This window comes from Poecilia formosa, unplaced genomic scaffold, assembly GCF_000485575.1.
Source record: "Poecilia formosa unplaced genomic scaffold, Poecilia_formosa-5.1.2 Scaffold337, whole genome shotgun sequence".
In the NCBI taxonomy this organism is placed as follows: Eukaryota; Metazoa; Chordata; class Actinopteri; order Cyprinodontiformes; family Poeciliidae; genus Poecilia; species Poecilia formosa.
The window spans coordinates 493274-509009 of record NW_006800276.1 but is presented as its reverse complement, the minus strand read 5'-3'; the positions used below and the strand labels follow the sequence as shown (position 1 = coordinate 509009).

At 43.6% G+C, this 15736-nt stretch overlaps 2 protein-coding genes across 3 annotated transcripts in view; both read left to right on the top strand.

Moving 5' to 3' along the window:
- The first annotated feature begins 394 nt into the window (after positions 1–394).
- Positions 395–4268, top strand: spcs2 (signal peptidase complex subunit 2). Its single transcript, XM_007573723.2, has 5 exons — positions 395–500; positions 2103–2186; positions 2337–2497; positions 2608–2742; positions 3552–4268. The coding sequence occupies exons 1-5, from the start codon at positions 462–464 to the stop codon at positions 3736–3738; spliced, it is 606 nt and encodes a 201-aa protein (XP_007573785.1). The 5' UTR covers positions 395–461; the 3' UTR covers positions 3739–4268.
- Positions 4269–7199: 2931 nt separating this feature from the next.
- The window catches only part of abcg1 (ATP-binding cassette, sub-family G (WHITE), member 1), a 16402-nt gene continuing 7865 nt past the window's right edge, over positions 7200–15736 (top strand). For both annotated transcript variants that reach the window (XM_007573721.2, XM_007573720.2), the window contains exons 1-2: positions 7200–7306; positions 8362–8629. In XM_007573721.2, the coding sequence (XP_007573783.1) occupies positions 7244–7306; positions 8362–8629 (331 nt within the window). In that variant the 5' untranslated portion in view covers positions 7200–7243. The remainder of the gene's footprint in view (positions 7307–8361; positions 8630–15736) is intronic.

The following is a 15736-nucleotide window of genomic DNA, read 5'->3' as shown; positions in this document are numbered from 1 at the left end:
AAAAATTACTAATTTGTAGAATTAAAAAAAAATTAGAAATATATTTTTAGATGTTTTTTTCTTTTTTACATTTAAGGTAAAACCTTACTGTCAATCTGTCAGATGCCTCCTGTAAAACAAATATCTCCCAACATTCAAATTCAAAAATACTTAACGTTTATTATAATTTACAAAGAAACTGAAAATGTTATCAGCACCAATCAGTTATTTGCAATTAATACTTACTTTTTAAGCAACGTTAAAGCTGCCGAGAGTTTAGTAATTTTGTCCTCCGCGACGATAAGCGGGTAAATGTAACGAATGGACTTTCATATTCTGGTTTAATTCATTATTGGTTGTCCAACTTACATGATGACGCAGTTACGTTCGCCACGCAGACGCACTAACGGGACTTAAATGTTAAGCATTCTGAGCCAATCAGGTTGGTCCAGCTCACGACTTCCTTATTTGGAAGGCTAAAGATGGCGGCTCGGAACGGGAAGAGCGGGCTGTTGGAGAAAGTAAGGATTTAAAGTTTTAACGTTTTTTGTTTTATTCTGTTTTTGGGTGAAACCTGATGGCTTTATTCTCTGCTATAGTTCAAATATCCAGATCTCAGAGTTCAGATGTTACTCAGAACAACAGTTTTAATGTTGGGTTTCCGGTGAGCTGAATCTAAGAAATTTAAATGAAATTAAACTATTTGTAGACTTATGAAATGAAACTTAAATCTAGAAAATCTTCCTGTTCTCTTCCTGCATCGAAGATCAATCAAGTTACACTGAAATTCGTTGTGTGTGTTTGCAGCTGTTACGAACCACTGCGCCAGACTTCATTCAAAAAATCACAAATTTAATTTTATTTTGAAACAGAGGGCCAAATGTACAAAGTGACAATAAGCATCACCAAAGGTATAATCCGTGGAATTGATCGGTTTCAAAGTTTAAGAAAACAGGCCGATGCAACGTGTTTGCATCAGTTTTTCATCAAGTTATATGGAATCCCAAAAGGATCAAATTCATCTAGCTTTTTGTTTAAAAAGTACGACGCCCTCTGCAGCAGATGAGTCAAAATACTTATTGAGATACAATTTATTGACTAGATGTCAATTATGCAAAACTTCAGGAGTGCATTAAAAAAAGTTTAATTTGAAAGGTAAATAAAATAACTTTCTAAAATAAATTTTAGTAAGATCATATTTTTCTTTCAGCCTCTGGTAGCTGGAGAAAACTTCACAAAACAAAACAAAAATACTTGACTAGTGTTTTGGCTACAACAATACAAGATCCCACAAAGGCTCTTTGTACCTCAGTTTTAGGTAACTCTGTGTGTGCCACCAACACAAATGCTGCTCTTAAGAAACGTTCCCTTTTGTTACAAGAAGTGTGAATTATTTTTCTTTTTTAAAAATTTTAATTAAAAATTTTTTCATCACTGAACTGCCTACAGTAACTGCATTTAATCATCTATTAAAGCCCAGGTTGGAACCATGTCAACAAACCGATCAGCTTCAAATAGATCTGTCACGATAATTTATCCTAGTAGTTACTGGGATAAACAATAATGTTGTTTTCAAACAATTTTCAACTAATAGAATAATCCAAGAACACATTCTCAAAGATCAATAAACATTTAACACTGGAACTGGAAAACATTTTAAATATCCAAAATAAATAAACAAAACAAACAAAATGAATTATGAATTCTCTGGTTCAGTCACAATGATCACCTGAGGCGAGTGAACATATAAAATGTTTGATTGGCTGAATAATGTTTCAGTGCTGAGATCAGAGGATGGTGCGTCGTTAAACTCAGAGTTTCTGCTTTGAACTAATTTCATAATGAACAAGATCTGATGATGAAGCTGTGTTCAGGAAACAGGAAGTAACACATACAGGCTGCTGGTTTCTGAAACGCCACCCCTAACCGCAGGCAGCGAACTCACTGAGGTTCAGCTGCCGGCTCTGACCTGAGCCGTCCATCAGGACTCTGGGGTCAGAGCCAGAGCCCTGATGGACGGCAGGTTGGATGTTTCACTGCATCCAACCCGCAGTGAGGAGGGGCGGTGCATCTGCGTCCTGATTGGATGGTCAGGATCCTGACCGGGTTGTTTGTCGTTTCAGTGGCGGATTGACGAGAAGCCGGTGAAGATCGATAAGTGGGACGGAGCCGCGGTGAAGAACTCTCTGGACGATGCGGCGAAAAAGGTTTGGTCCTGTTGTCATGGCAACTGTCAGCTTATTTGCTGATTAGCTAGAAAGCTGCTGCTAATGAATGTTTGTTTTATAGAAACATTATTTTCTAACCATCATTCCTTTTTTTTTTTCTTTGTCTGGTGGCTGTGGCGCCCCCTGCAGGTGCTGCTGGAGAAGTACGGCTATGTGGAGAACTTCCAGCTGGTGGACGGCCGGCTGCTGATCTGCACCGTCTCCTGTCTGTTTGCCATGCTGGCGCTGGTCTGGGACTACCTGTACCCGTTCCCCGAGTCCAGACCCGTCCTGGCCTGCTGCGTCATCTCATATCCTTCACCTGCTCCGGTCCGGGTTTTACCACAGCCCCACAGCAGGTTAATGTAAAGTTTAAAACTTGGTGATAAACGATGAGCGTTCCCTAACTCGCCTTCATCACATACTTCATCATGATGGGCATCCTGACTCTCTACACGTCCTACAAGGAGAAGAACATCTTCCTGGTGGCCATGCAGAAAGACCCGGCCGGGATGGATCCGGACCACGTCTGGCAGCTGTCGTCCTCCCTCAAACGGTCCGAGTGCAGCACCAACACAGCACCTTACGCTGCAAACTACACAACACTGCACAACACGCTGCGCTGCATTAAATGCAAAACATTAAACAGCCAAATAGAAAACTACCAAACGGACACGACCCGCTCTTTAGACCAGAACCTGCTGCACATCATTCCCACCAGCCCTGATTGGTCCGCTTTAATCCAACTCCGGTCCATTTGTCTAGAAAGTCCAGTTCGGTTGGTGACGTGTGAATGCTAAGCTAACTCTGGTCTTCCACACTTCGGGCTGGATTCAGCTGAAGTGAAATCTGTTTCAGTTTGAATGCATATTTGAACGCCAAGCGGACCGGAGACCGCTGCAGAAACAGGAAGAGGAATACATTGCAGGGCATTCTGGGTAAACACCACCAAAACAAACCTGTTAGCCTAGCGCTAGCAACAGAAATGTCTCCTGGTCTTTAGCCAAAGACTAAAGAGAAATCCTCCAACACTAAAATCTGACGCCTCCATCTTGTTTCCATCTGGTGAAGAAGGAAGTTGCTCTCAGTGCCTTCAGAGGTTTTGTCGTTTCCTTCAGTGGTTCTTGGTGCAGCGCCCCCACAGGCCAGGAGGGGAACAGGCTGGTTTGACTCAGAGCCACAGCAGCTGGAGGTGGAGCAGATTTTCTGGTTTCAGTAGAACCGGGTCGACTGGACCATCAGGTGGCAAAAGAAGCTTGTTTTCTTCCACCGACTGAGAAAACAGGAACTAAATAGAAAAAGGAGCTGAAGTGTTTGTTTCTTCAGCTCAGTTTGACTCTCCTTTTTTCTCCAACTCTCTTCCAGGTTCGATGACCAGTACTCGCTCCGCGTCTTCTTCACTGACGGGAAGACCAGGAACTCGCGTGACGCCGAGTTCACCAAGTCCGTGTCGACGTTCTTCGACGAGTCGGGCACTCTGGTGATGGACCAGTTTGAGGCCTACGTCTCCAAGCTGCACGACACGCTGGCCACGGAGAAGAAGACGAAATGAAGAGGAGCCGCGCGATCTGGGCCGGCGCTGACGCTGTGCTGGCTTCAGTTTGGTCTCCAAATCAGATTCAGTTTGATCCTCAGCTTCCTCCGACCCGATGAAGCCGACCTGCAGGTTCAGGCAGAATCTGAAGCCTGGAGTCAAACTGAAGCCAACAAACCGGAGGAAGGAAGACTGAAGCAGAGGAGGCGTTCATCTTCCTCCTCCTCACAGCCTGAACTTCCTGTTCCGGTTCTTCAGACTGGAGCAGTTCATCTGTAGTTTCCTGTTAGAATAAATAAAATCGGCGTCATCCTCCACAACAGTTTAATTTTAGTTTAAGATGTGTTTCCGTAAAGTGACTCGTTTAATCTCCTGGTCAGAAGACCCAGTCACATTGAGGCGGTGGGCGGGGCTACACACCTGAGCAGGTGGAGAGAACATTTTCGTCTCTGAACTGAACGGCGACCAAACTTTTATTTTATTCTAAATGTTTTATGTTTTGTTGTTTTTCAGTTTGTAAGGGAAAATAAACGTGATGTTCAAAGGCTTTCTGAGTTGATTCTGTGTTTTCTGCCTGTGAACCTGCGGGGGGCGCTGTCAGCTCAGATTTAAACAGCCTCAGTGAAGCTTATGAAGATTTAATGCATCAACTCAGAACAACCAGATTTCATATGGATGTTGTTTTGGGGCAGATGTATTGTAAATCACAACGGGTTTAAAAGATTAACTTTCCTGAAAGAAACTGATTTTTCTCACCAATGAAATCAGAATGTAGAGTTTTTAAAATAAAACTGCTGCTGATTCTGATTTAACTGAGAAATGTCTAAGGCTGCAGCTGAGAATTATGAGAGTAAAATTTGATAAAGACAAATTGAACTGATCAGCAAGAACAAACTTAACAGCAATAATTTGGGTTATTGATGGTAACATCTGGAAATTCTGACATCCTGGAATCTCAGCCTTAAAGCTGGACTTTCCTCTCCTGCAGCTCTAAGCTGAACAAACATGTTTAATTCAGGTTCATTTTCAATATTTCCAGTATGTTATTCATTTATAAATGTCAATGTTTCAAACTTAGCTAAATATTTAGATTGAAAATAAATATTTAGTTTATAAAATATGTATTGTCTAGGTGATAAAACATTTAACTCCAATCTGAATATTTAGTATGCAAGCCAAATATTTAGATCGAAGTATTCAGTTTAACTAAATGTTTGGTTAGCAAATGACATTTAGTGTAGAAGCTAAACGTTTAGCTTGCTAAATAAATATCTAGCTTTCAGAGATGTGCCGATCAGGTTTTTTCCTCCCGATACCGATCACATAATTATTATTATTATATTATTTTTTATCATAAACACTACCGGTTACATTATGTGGAAAAAGGAACCATAAATTCACCTTAATTTAGACAAAAACTTGTTTTTAATAACTTTTTTCAAGAAGAAAACTAAACAAAACAGGCATTGTGCAAATTGTACTGCTATTGATAATACTATCTTTAACAGACTGATAACATATGAAGGCTCTGAAGAGGCTAAATAACGCAAAGAGCCAAAATAAAACCTCTCAACATTGCCAAGAAGTTCAAGTATAAAACTTAACATTCAAAGGCAAAAACAGGTTCCATTACAATAAACAATCCAGATTTACTGAATGAAACTTCCTGTTAGCATGGCGGCTAGCTGGTTACTGCTAGCTCTGATTGGCTGTTTCTGACTGAGCGGAGTAATTATGCAGATCAGGGAGGAGATCGATTATTTTCTCAGAGATTATCTGTCTCATGTTAGGACAGCGAAAGTTTTAATACGTATGTAAAATTTATTTTTTTAAGTTAGATGCTGCAGCTTTAAGCAGGTTCGGTGTGAGAGTCACTACCAGGTGGAGCAGAAGCGAAGCTCCGTCTGTCAGATATTACTACCTGTAGCGTAGCAGCGGTTCAACAGCTCAGTGCGTTATAGTTCCACATCGCTTAGGATTTGTTGCTGCGCGTTTGCGCAGAGTGAAAGAAAGAGGAGACCAGCTGCACATGCAGGCTGCAAAATGAGATGATCGGTATCGGCAACAAGAGCCAATGATCGCTGATCACCGATCATGCACTTTTTCACGAAAATCGGCCCGATTATGATCAGTGACCGATCAATCGGCACACCTCTGCTAGCTTTCTTACTCAATATTTAGTTAAAGAAAAAAACAAATGTTTCCTAAACTGAACATTTAGTTTAGACACCAGACATTTAGCTTATCTCGCTAACTAAACATTTAGTTTAGAAAACTAGATAATTTCTAAACACTTAGTGTGAAAGCTAAAGATTTAATTTCAATCTAAATATTTAGCTTACTTACTAAATATCGAAATTAACTAAATATTCAATTGTTTATACATTTTGTTTACAGATCATATAGCTCACTAACTAAATATTAGATGGCTAAACTTGAAAGACATATTATACATATATATATATATATATATATATAAAAAATTCCCCTCTCACCCTCCGTGGGTGGTCTCTTTCATCCTCTGAGCTCGGGTCCTCTACCAGAGGCCTGGGAGCTTGAGGGTTCTGCACATTTCTGGACTGAGATGTCTGATGTTGTTCCTGGGATCTGTTTGAGCCACTGCTCCAGTTTGGGGGTGACTGCCCCGAGGGCCCCTATGACCACAGGCACCACTGTGGTCTTCACCTTCCAGGCCTTCTCCAGTTCCTCTCTGAGGCCCTGGTATTTCTCCAGTTTCTCCTTTTTCCTGATGTTGTGGTCACTTGGTATTGCTACATCCACCACAACGGCTTTCCTCTGTTCTTTATCCACCACCACAATGTCCGGTTGGTTCGCCATTACCATCTTGTCTGTCTGGATCTGGAAGTCCCACAGGATCTTAGCTCGGTCATTCTCCACCACCTTTGGGGGTGTCCCCCATTTTGAACTCGGGGCTTCCAGTCCATATTCTGCACAGATGTTCCTGTACACTATGCCCGCCACTTGGTTATGTCGTTCCATGTATGCTTTCCCTGCCAGCATCTTGCACCCTGCTGTTATGTGCTGGACTGTCTCAGAGGCCTCCTTGCACAACCTACACCTTGGGTCTTGTCTGGTGTGGTAGATCTGAGCCTCTATTGCTCTGGTGTTTAGCTGACTGTATAGCTCAGTGGGTAAGTCACCAGTCTTCCACCCGGGAGACCCGGGTATATATATGCATATATATATAATTTTATTTTATTATTTTATCTGATGATTGTGCATTAGCCCCTGATGCTAATGCTGCTCTGGGCAGCTACCCACATCAAAAATCACCATTGGTTTCAACATTGAAATTAAATTAGCTTCCACCTCTTAGGACAGATATTCATATTCATCCTAAACAATAATCAGTAATCTGTATTTTGCACATGGGCCTGTATGAGTGGGCGTGGCCTAAAGCTATGGGCGGGGCTATAGCTCAGGGGGCGGAGACTTTTCCCAGCGCTGGGCAGAGGGGAGTTTCCTCAGAGGCAGAGCTTCACAGAGCTGCAGTCTGTCTGCCATGGCCTGTCTGATGGCCGCCTGGTCTGTGCACAATCCCACTGTGACCAACTCCATCATCATGGTGAGTGCCACACACACACACACACACCTACACACACACACACAAGGATGAACCCGACTTTGAGAGTTTCTGTCTCATATTGACAGAGTTTAGTTGTTCAGTTCCTCAGACAGACAGAAACAAATATGAGACAGAATCTGATTTTGTTTTTTCTTATTAATATTATTTTAGATATGCAAATAATTTCTAATAATCAGAATATAAAGCAGTCAGACTGAACAGAGTTTGAATCGTTGCTTCAGTGGTGGACAGAAGGCTCCTCTGGCAGACTGAGTGGCTCAGTGGCTCATGAACAGGGAGACCCACCAGAGGACAGGTGTCCACTGTCCACCGCCTGAACACTGCAACAGAAAAAAACACAAATTAAGACTTTAACCTGAACTGAAACATCAGCAGGTGTGGTAGTGGCTTTTGAGTCGTTAAATCTGGTTTTAGATTAACTCCCAAGTCTCTGATTTATCTGTTTTGTGCTTTTTCTAAATGTTTCTGGCGACATTCTCATAGTGTGCAACATAAAGCTGATCACTAGAGGCAGTGTTAAGGAAATGCGTTTAAAGCTCCCATAAGTGCCAGTTTGCATAATTCCTCTTTTTTAGTCTTGATCTTTGTAGAACTTCTCCACAGTGCGCCCCCTACTGCAGTCTTCCAGCAACAGCAGGGATTGATCACAAAGAGAAGAAGCTAAAGTTAATTTTTGGCTTTAAAAAAATCTTTTCCTCTATGTGCTGATTGTTTTTTCCAGGTGTATGTGATGTTTAGTGTTGTGCTGATTCAGGGCAGCAATCGGCTCAGTCTGTCCAGCAGTAACCTCCAGGACAGATTAGAGCCTCAGAGCGTCCCACACAAACAGGAGCCTGCTAATCTGAGTGCTCACTGCTCTTCTCCAGCAGACGCACTAACACGTCCTCATGAAGTCTGCGCCAACCTCACCTTACGTCTTCCATCCACAACTGGAAGAATCATGTTTAAACAGTTGAAAGAAAACCTCTGAATTTCTTTTTAAAATGGCAGCACAGAACAAACTGAGCTTGAAAGAAACATCTTCTTGCCTGCAGAACACCAACGGGCCCCCCGACCTGATGCTGGACCCCCGGACGGTGTGCGTCTGTTTGGAAGAGGGGATGAACAAGCATCCGGGGGGAACCCAGCAGACACCGCTGCTGCAGAAACACCAGAAGAAGCTGGACGGACCCCTGAAGAAGGTGGACAACACCCTGACGGAGGCCCAGAGGTTCTCCTCGTTACCACGGAGACCAGCCGTCAACATAGAGTTCAAAGATGTCTCTTACTCGATCAGAGAGGGACCCTGGTGGAGGAAAAAAGGTAGGAATCAAACCTGGCAGAGACGGAAACGCATAACTTTACTGTCAGGATTTACTGATGTTGTCAAGTCTCACTGCAGACGGTGACGACTGTCTGGTTTGGTTCTGGTCAAGTTGGGAGTGACTCCATTGGCGGTCCATTCCTCGCTGTGGTTGGCACGCCAATGATGTCATTTTGCGTGTATACCGTTGGGTGGCCAGTTTCTCTCGGTATATTTGCTCATTGCCTCGTCCAGTTGACGCCGTCAGGACTTTTCCACCACAACCGATAAAAAGGTTTGGACCTCAAAGTTTGACCATGTATTTATCGTCAACTGCTGTGGTCTCATGGTTGGTTCAGATGTTGTTGTTCCAGTCAACTAATGGAGTCTGCTGCCAATCAAACTAGCTTGGCCCGACTGGTACCACCTCTGGGTGGTTCCTACAAACAGGGAGGAACTGCGCAGCATCTGCAAATGGAGATGAATCTGGCTAGGCCTGATTGAGGAAGAACCAGTTAATGCCACGTCCATGAAGAAGAGACTTTAGGGAGTCAGTAGAACCGTTCCAGTGGCCCAAAGTCAGAGGAGTTGGTGGAGTTGTTTGGAGATGAGAGTTGATTACTGATAGTTTGTACCACCGTGGAGGAACCTCAGCAGCCTGGACTGAGATTGTCTTTATAGGCACAGTGGTACCAGACAACATTCCTCTGAGGAGATCAGCGATCCAGAAGAACCAGCTGCCGCTAAATCAGCAGCTGTTTGACAGAACTTCCCCTGGTGAGCTGCATGGGGGGTTCAGGTAGCCAGTGGAGTGGAACCAACAGGTTCTGGATAATCTGAGGCGGTTTGGTTCACAGCAGAGTCTTTGATGGCAAAATTATGGTAACAACTGATCAGAGTGGAAATTAAGACCACCAGTCCATCTACTGGTGAAGGTGGTGTTGCTTCATTAGTCTGTACTGGTTCATGGAGCGTGAAGGGATAAAACTCCTCCACTGGAAGGTGTTCAGAAGAAATCCTTACCAGGCGCCCAAATATGATTACAAACGGCCACATTTCTACTCCAAACCATGAACCCCAGGATCTTTAAGCTCTGGGTCAAAGGTCAAACTGACTCAGTGACTCTTGAACTGACCCCATATGAAGAGATCATGGTTACTTTGTCTGGACTGAGGTGGGACGATGATGATGACCTCATGGTTTGACCTTCACCTACATTGGACCGTGTTGACCCCCAGCTGTTGACCCCCACCTGTTGACCCCCACCTGTTGACCCCCAGCTGTTGACCCCCAGCTGTTGACCCTCACCTGTTGACCCCCACCTGTTGACCCTCACCTGTTGACCCCCACCTGTTGACCCCCACCTGTTGACCCCCAGCTGAGACAGGTGTGCTTAGCGGCCTGTGGATTGGCAGGTTTAGGCCTTGGCGGTTCGGGTTAGACGGGGCACTAACAGCTAACAGCTACATTTAAGTGTATTTAGTCCGACAGAGAAAAAAAATGCAGGATTTCATTTTTCACCATGTTATTCATGCATTCATAAATGTCAGAGTTGCAAACTAAATATTTAATTCACAAGCTAAATATTTAGCTTTGAAATTGAATAATTTGTTAGGAAGCTAAATGTTTATTTGAAAACTAAATATTTAGTTAAAACTAAATTTTTAAATCTGACTTAAATGTTTAGCTTTCAAACTAAAATAGTTAGTTTACAAGCTAAATATTTAGTTGGATGTCAAAGTCAAGGTTATAAATCGTTTCAAATCTCCTTCCTGCTTCATGTTTTGTTTTCTGTGTTTTCTCAAAGTTTGTTTCCATTTAGCTCATTTATTTTGGTAATTTTATTTATAGCTGAATGGAAACGGAGCTGATTCAGATTTATTTATGAGCTGATGCTCAGTGAGCCCAGCATGGAGAGGATGAAGATGATCTGTGTGCTTCATCTCCACCCGGACCAGGCTGGAGTTCCCTCCAGCAGAGGATCAGCCATGTTGCTCAGGTCACTGCCGTCACCTCGCTCGGTTAAACCGCGTGGGACAGGACAGAACCAACCCGAGGCTTTCAGCCAGGACCTACCTGGAACATCTTAATGTTGGAGTCTGAAGTGACCCGACAGCATCCAGACGCCTCGCTGTGCTTCAACCAGATCAGAATGCATCATGGGAGCCTGCAGACACAGTGAGAAGAATTAGATCAAACAAGAGCTGCAGATTGAAGCCGTTCAGTTTGTGTTGCCAATCACAATAATCAATAAATCAATTCATCACGTGACAGATTAAAACAAGCTCAATAATTTATATTAGCATGGTTTATCATTTTTCCCTCTTTCTACCAAGAACTGGATGAAAAGTCTTCAGCCTGTTTTGGTCCCGTCTTTAGTTTACAGAGTCTTCATACATTTCATTTGTTTTATTTATTTTGGATATTTAAAACAGTTCCAGTTCATTAGAATTTAAAGCTTATTGATTTTTAAGCATAATTATGCTATTATCATTATTTTGTATAGTATAAATATTATAATTATATCTCAAAACAACAATATTGTCATTAATCACAATAACTTTTGGGACAATTTATCATCCAGTAGATCTTGTTCATAGAAGCAGCTTTCAGCTTCTATGCACCACAAATCTGGAACAAACTTCCAGAAAACTACAATTTTTCATTTGTCACAGGCCTGTCACTGAATGAACACAGCCGGCCGCCTCGGTCGGACCGGTCGGACGGTTCGGAGCGGCCGGACAGCTCGGAGCGGCCGGACGGTTCGGACCGGCCGGACGGTTCGGAGCAGCCAGACGGGTCGGACCGGCCGGAGGTGACTTCCAGTCGTTCAGAGTCCAAAAGCAGCTGGGTTGATTTTCAAGGAACTCTGAGTTTTGGCTGTTTTGTAGTTTTCTGGAAGTCTGTTCCAGATTTGTGGTGCATAGAAGCTGAAAGCTGCTTCTATGCACCACAAAGTGTGAGAGTTGATCACAGTTCAGAGAAATTTATACAGAAAAACCTTAAAGCATTTCAGCCATTATTGTGTTTTGGGGGGTTTTATGGACAGACCAACAGAAAGTTTCCTGAGTCTGGCTATGGTTCTGCTGGAAAACTCTTCCTGTTGAACGGGAGTTGTTCTTTCCACTGTCGCCCTGTGCTTGTTTAGAGGAGGAAAGCTGTAAATCAGACAGTTCTTCAGGTAAATAACCCGACAGCATTAGAAGCAGGAACAAACGGGGATCAGTCTGTGTGATTGGATTGAATTATTTTGATCTGATTACCTGGACCGGTCGCCACACAGAACCGTCTTACTGGAATCTGCTCCACCTCGCAGATCCACAGCAGCCGTGATCAGATTATGTTCAGTTTTTTTATGTAAATTAAATGAATTGATCTGATTGGATGATTTTAGACTGTTGATCTGTGGTCCAACAACAAACTACAACCAGTGGCGCAAAAAGTGGGTGCAAATGGGCGCCGTGCCTGAAGAGGCGCCAAAACCAGGGTGGGAAAATTATTCCTAATCTGCATTTTCAGGGAATAATCAGAGACGGGTGGATTTCTGATCTGTTCCAGAGTCACAGCTGAGCTCAGAAAGCACGGAGAACCAGCAGGAGACGAAGACGCCACCAGCAGCGGTTTGTTATTGTCCCGGTCCCACTCTGTTGGTGTGTTCCTGCTGGATTAACAGGCTGTAATCTGTTAATCTCACTCAGCATCTCCTGCTGGAAATAGCTGCAGGTCAGATTAAGAAGCTCTGCCACCCACAGCTGAGAGGAATTTCTCTGTGATGAAGGAAAACAACAATCTGATGAGTCTGCAGAGAACCAGAAACCGCTAACGCCGAGTTGATCCAACTGTCAGATTATAATCTGAGTGGGCTTTATTAAGTCTTCTGATTATTAACAACCTCAGCATCAGAAGAAGAAGACTCTTTCTGAGCAGCGGAGACTGTAAAACCCAGAATGTGAACAGAAACGTTGGGATTGTGTTTCAGCTTTTCAGAGCAGAACAAAGCAGCGCAGAGAGTCTGGATCTGAGCAGCGATACGCCGCTTCACCCGCCTGGAAACCCGCCTGGAAACCTGCCTGGAAACCCGCCTGGAAACCTGCCTGGAAACCTGCCTGGAAACCCGCCTGCACGGCTTCCAGCCACATTTCAAACGCCGATGCTTTCACCGATCCAGGATGATTGCAAAACTTTAAACAGAGATTTTTACAGGAATCACTGCAGTTTGTTACTTGGTTTAAAGGGCAGAATTATGTTTTCCAGCCACAAAGTGCAACTTCATAGCACAACCGAGTAACTATATCACCTCAAAATTCTGTATATATCAAACATAACTTAAGAGAAATATTGAAATTGGGCCTCTGTCTCTTTAAAAACTCCTGCTCTTTCTGAAGCTCCACCTCCAGGAAGTCCTCCCAACATGGCTCCTCTATTAACCCTTTAACAACGTTTTTACCAGCAATGCTAAGATCAGCAGTTCCACCAAGTGTTTTCTAATAATGTGCTGTTTGCTAATTGCTCCTGGCTAGTCTGTAGGAGCTAAGTGGGGGAGGAGCTGTGCCTCAGAGGCGGGGCTAAGTCCACCCACTGTACATCTGAATTAGTCCTAACTGAACTGGAATATAGATGTTTAAGTTCTTACAGGTTGAAGTGGTTAAATATTGAAGTTAAAGAGAAACAGAGATTCTCGATGTCGAGACGGCAACCAGGCAGCTGAATGACTCTGTTCCTGTACATTAACAGAGTAAATGAATTGTAAGTCAAAGCACTTTGACCTGCTATGGCAACAAGTCAAACTTAAAAACAAACGTATGAATAAAACATCCTGTTAAAGTGCAAGTCACTTCTGAGCTACAGACTCCATCATTACATTTTATTAAACTCTGTAAACAGAAGGTCAAATCTGACGTTCTGAATACTGACGCCATTTTTTAGTAAAAAATTATAAATAATTTTAGGACTTTTTAAGTCAAAGCACTTCATACAACATTCACCCAAACAGCTGCTCTGGTTAGGCTGACAGCTGCAGTGACCACAGCAAAGCCCACCGAGTCTCTGATCGTCACGGTTCCCCCAGTGTCTTCATGTTGCTCCTTTCTGGTCTCGCTCTGATCCGGTCTGCCGGTTCTTCTTGTCCGGTCTCCGTCTTCTTGGTCTTACTCTTGTACTAGCTTTGCTTCTTTCTCTTGTCCAATCGGACCAGCTGAATCTCCTGGATGACCCCTGATTTGACCCCTGGTCTGACAGGCTGAGCTGCTCACCGATGATGTTTGAACTGAACAGTTTTCTGTTTTATACATTCAGTTGAGTGGTGAAGGTCTTCTGCAGGTTTTCCTGACAGGTTTCATGTAAATGTTTTTGGATTATCTAATTACCTCACCTGTTGACCTGTTACCACGGCAACCAAACCCTGCTGAGATGCAGAGCAGCTTCGGTTTCTTCGCGTGTAGAACAGGGATCTGTGAGTGAAGCATCTTTAGAGGAGGAATCTGAGAAAGTTGAGTTGTTTCTCACACCCTGACAGAAACATTTATCAGAGTTTTAAGGTTTTTCTAAAAGTTGAATCTCTGAGCTGCGTTCAGCAGCAGGAAACTCGTCTCACTGCGAATCCCTAGCTGCTGCCGGTTTTGTTCTGCGACTCTGGAATAAAGGTCGGCACAGATCGTATTTCTCTGGAAGCAGCGGTTGAGCTCTTTGTTCCTGCTGCGGGTGAACCCTCCTGGTTTCAGTGGGAACATTCCTCACCTGCTCAGGTGTGAATAAAGCTGAAACAGGTCGTTCCTCTGGTTCGATCTGTACGTCCCAAACTTTTCATGGCTTCTCTCTCATCTGCTCACATCTTCCTCAGACTGACTCAGGTCTTGAACTGTTGTTTTTTCTAGAGTTTAGAACCTGATGAGACCTGAACCGGATCGGTTCTGCCCCAAACGGCACACATTCAAAATTAAAATAGTAAAATAAACAAATCGGTCGCTACCCAATAGCTTAGTACAAATCATTCAGCCAAGCGATTTAAATTCAAATGAAGGATTTATTGAGAGTATCAGACGAAGACAAAGGTTGAGCGGCAAAACCCTTTCCTCTGCCCACATGCCCTAGAATGCTTTGCGGTTCTGGATGGAAGTTTAGTGAAATTATCAACATTCTATCAAATGTATTTCTATTGATCACGACTCTGTCCTAATAGATATCGTCGTTGTTTTATTGTCCTACTAGGAACAGCGCCTTACACAGGGTGCATTCACACCGGTTCCGTTTACTCTGCTTTAATCAAACTCCAATCCATTTGCCTAGAAACTCTGGTTTGCTTGGGGAAGTGTGAATTTGTAAACGAACCGATCCAGTGACCTCTGACCTCTGGTCCTCCAGACCTCAGTCTGGGTTCGGTCAAAGTGAACTCTGGTTCGGTTTGAATGTGAACGCCAAGTGGACCACAGACCGCTCCAAAAGCAGGAAGTGGACTACAGCACAGGGCATTCTGGGTAAATACAACCAAAGCTAACATGTTAGCCTAGCGCTAGCAGGAGAAATGTCTTGTGGTCTTTAGCCAAAGACTAAAGAGAAATCCTCCAACAGCTAAAATCTGACGCCTCCATCTTGTTTCCATCTGGTGAAGAAGGAAGTTGCTCTCAGTGGTTCAGAGGTTGCTCTCCTTCAGAGGTTTTTGTGTCGTTTCCTTCAGTGGTTCTGGGTGCAGCGCCCCCACAGGCAAACAGCCAATCAGAGGATGGTTGGATAACAAGAACAGGCAGGAGTAGAGAGGGAAGTACTCTGTAGTACCACCACAGTACAGGGTGTAGTACTCTCTGTTTTATGGGTTTTGTACCAGTTGTAGCGTGGTGTACAGGTTCTGGTGCTGCTGCAGAGGTTACTGTCGGCCAGCGGAGATTTAATCCCGTTCTCAGATTAAACATGATAATCCCATTAAGGAGTGTTTCGACTCCATCAGCAGATAAACTGCAGAGGTTACTGAAGATCATCTGCATTGTTGTTCTATTCAGGTTCTAGATTAATGGGAGGGAGGGAGGGAGGGAGGGAGGGATGGATGGATGGATGGATGGATGGATGGATGGATGGATGGATGGATGGATGGATGGATGGATGGATGGATGGATGGATGGATGGATGGATGGATG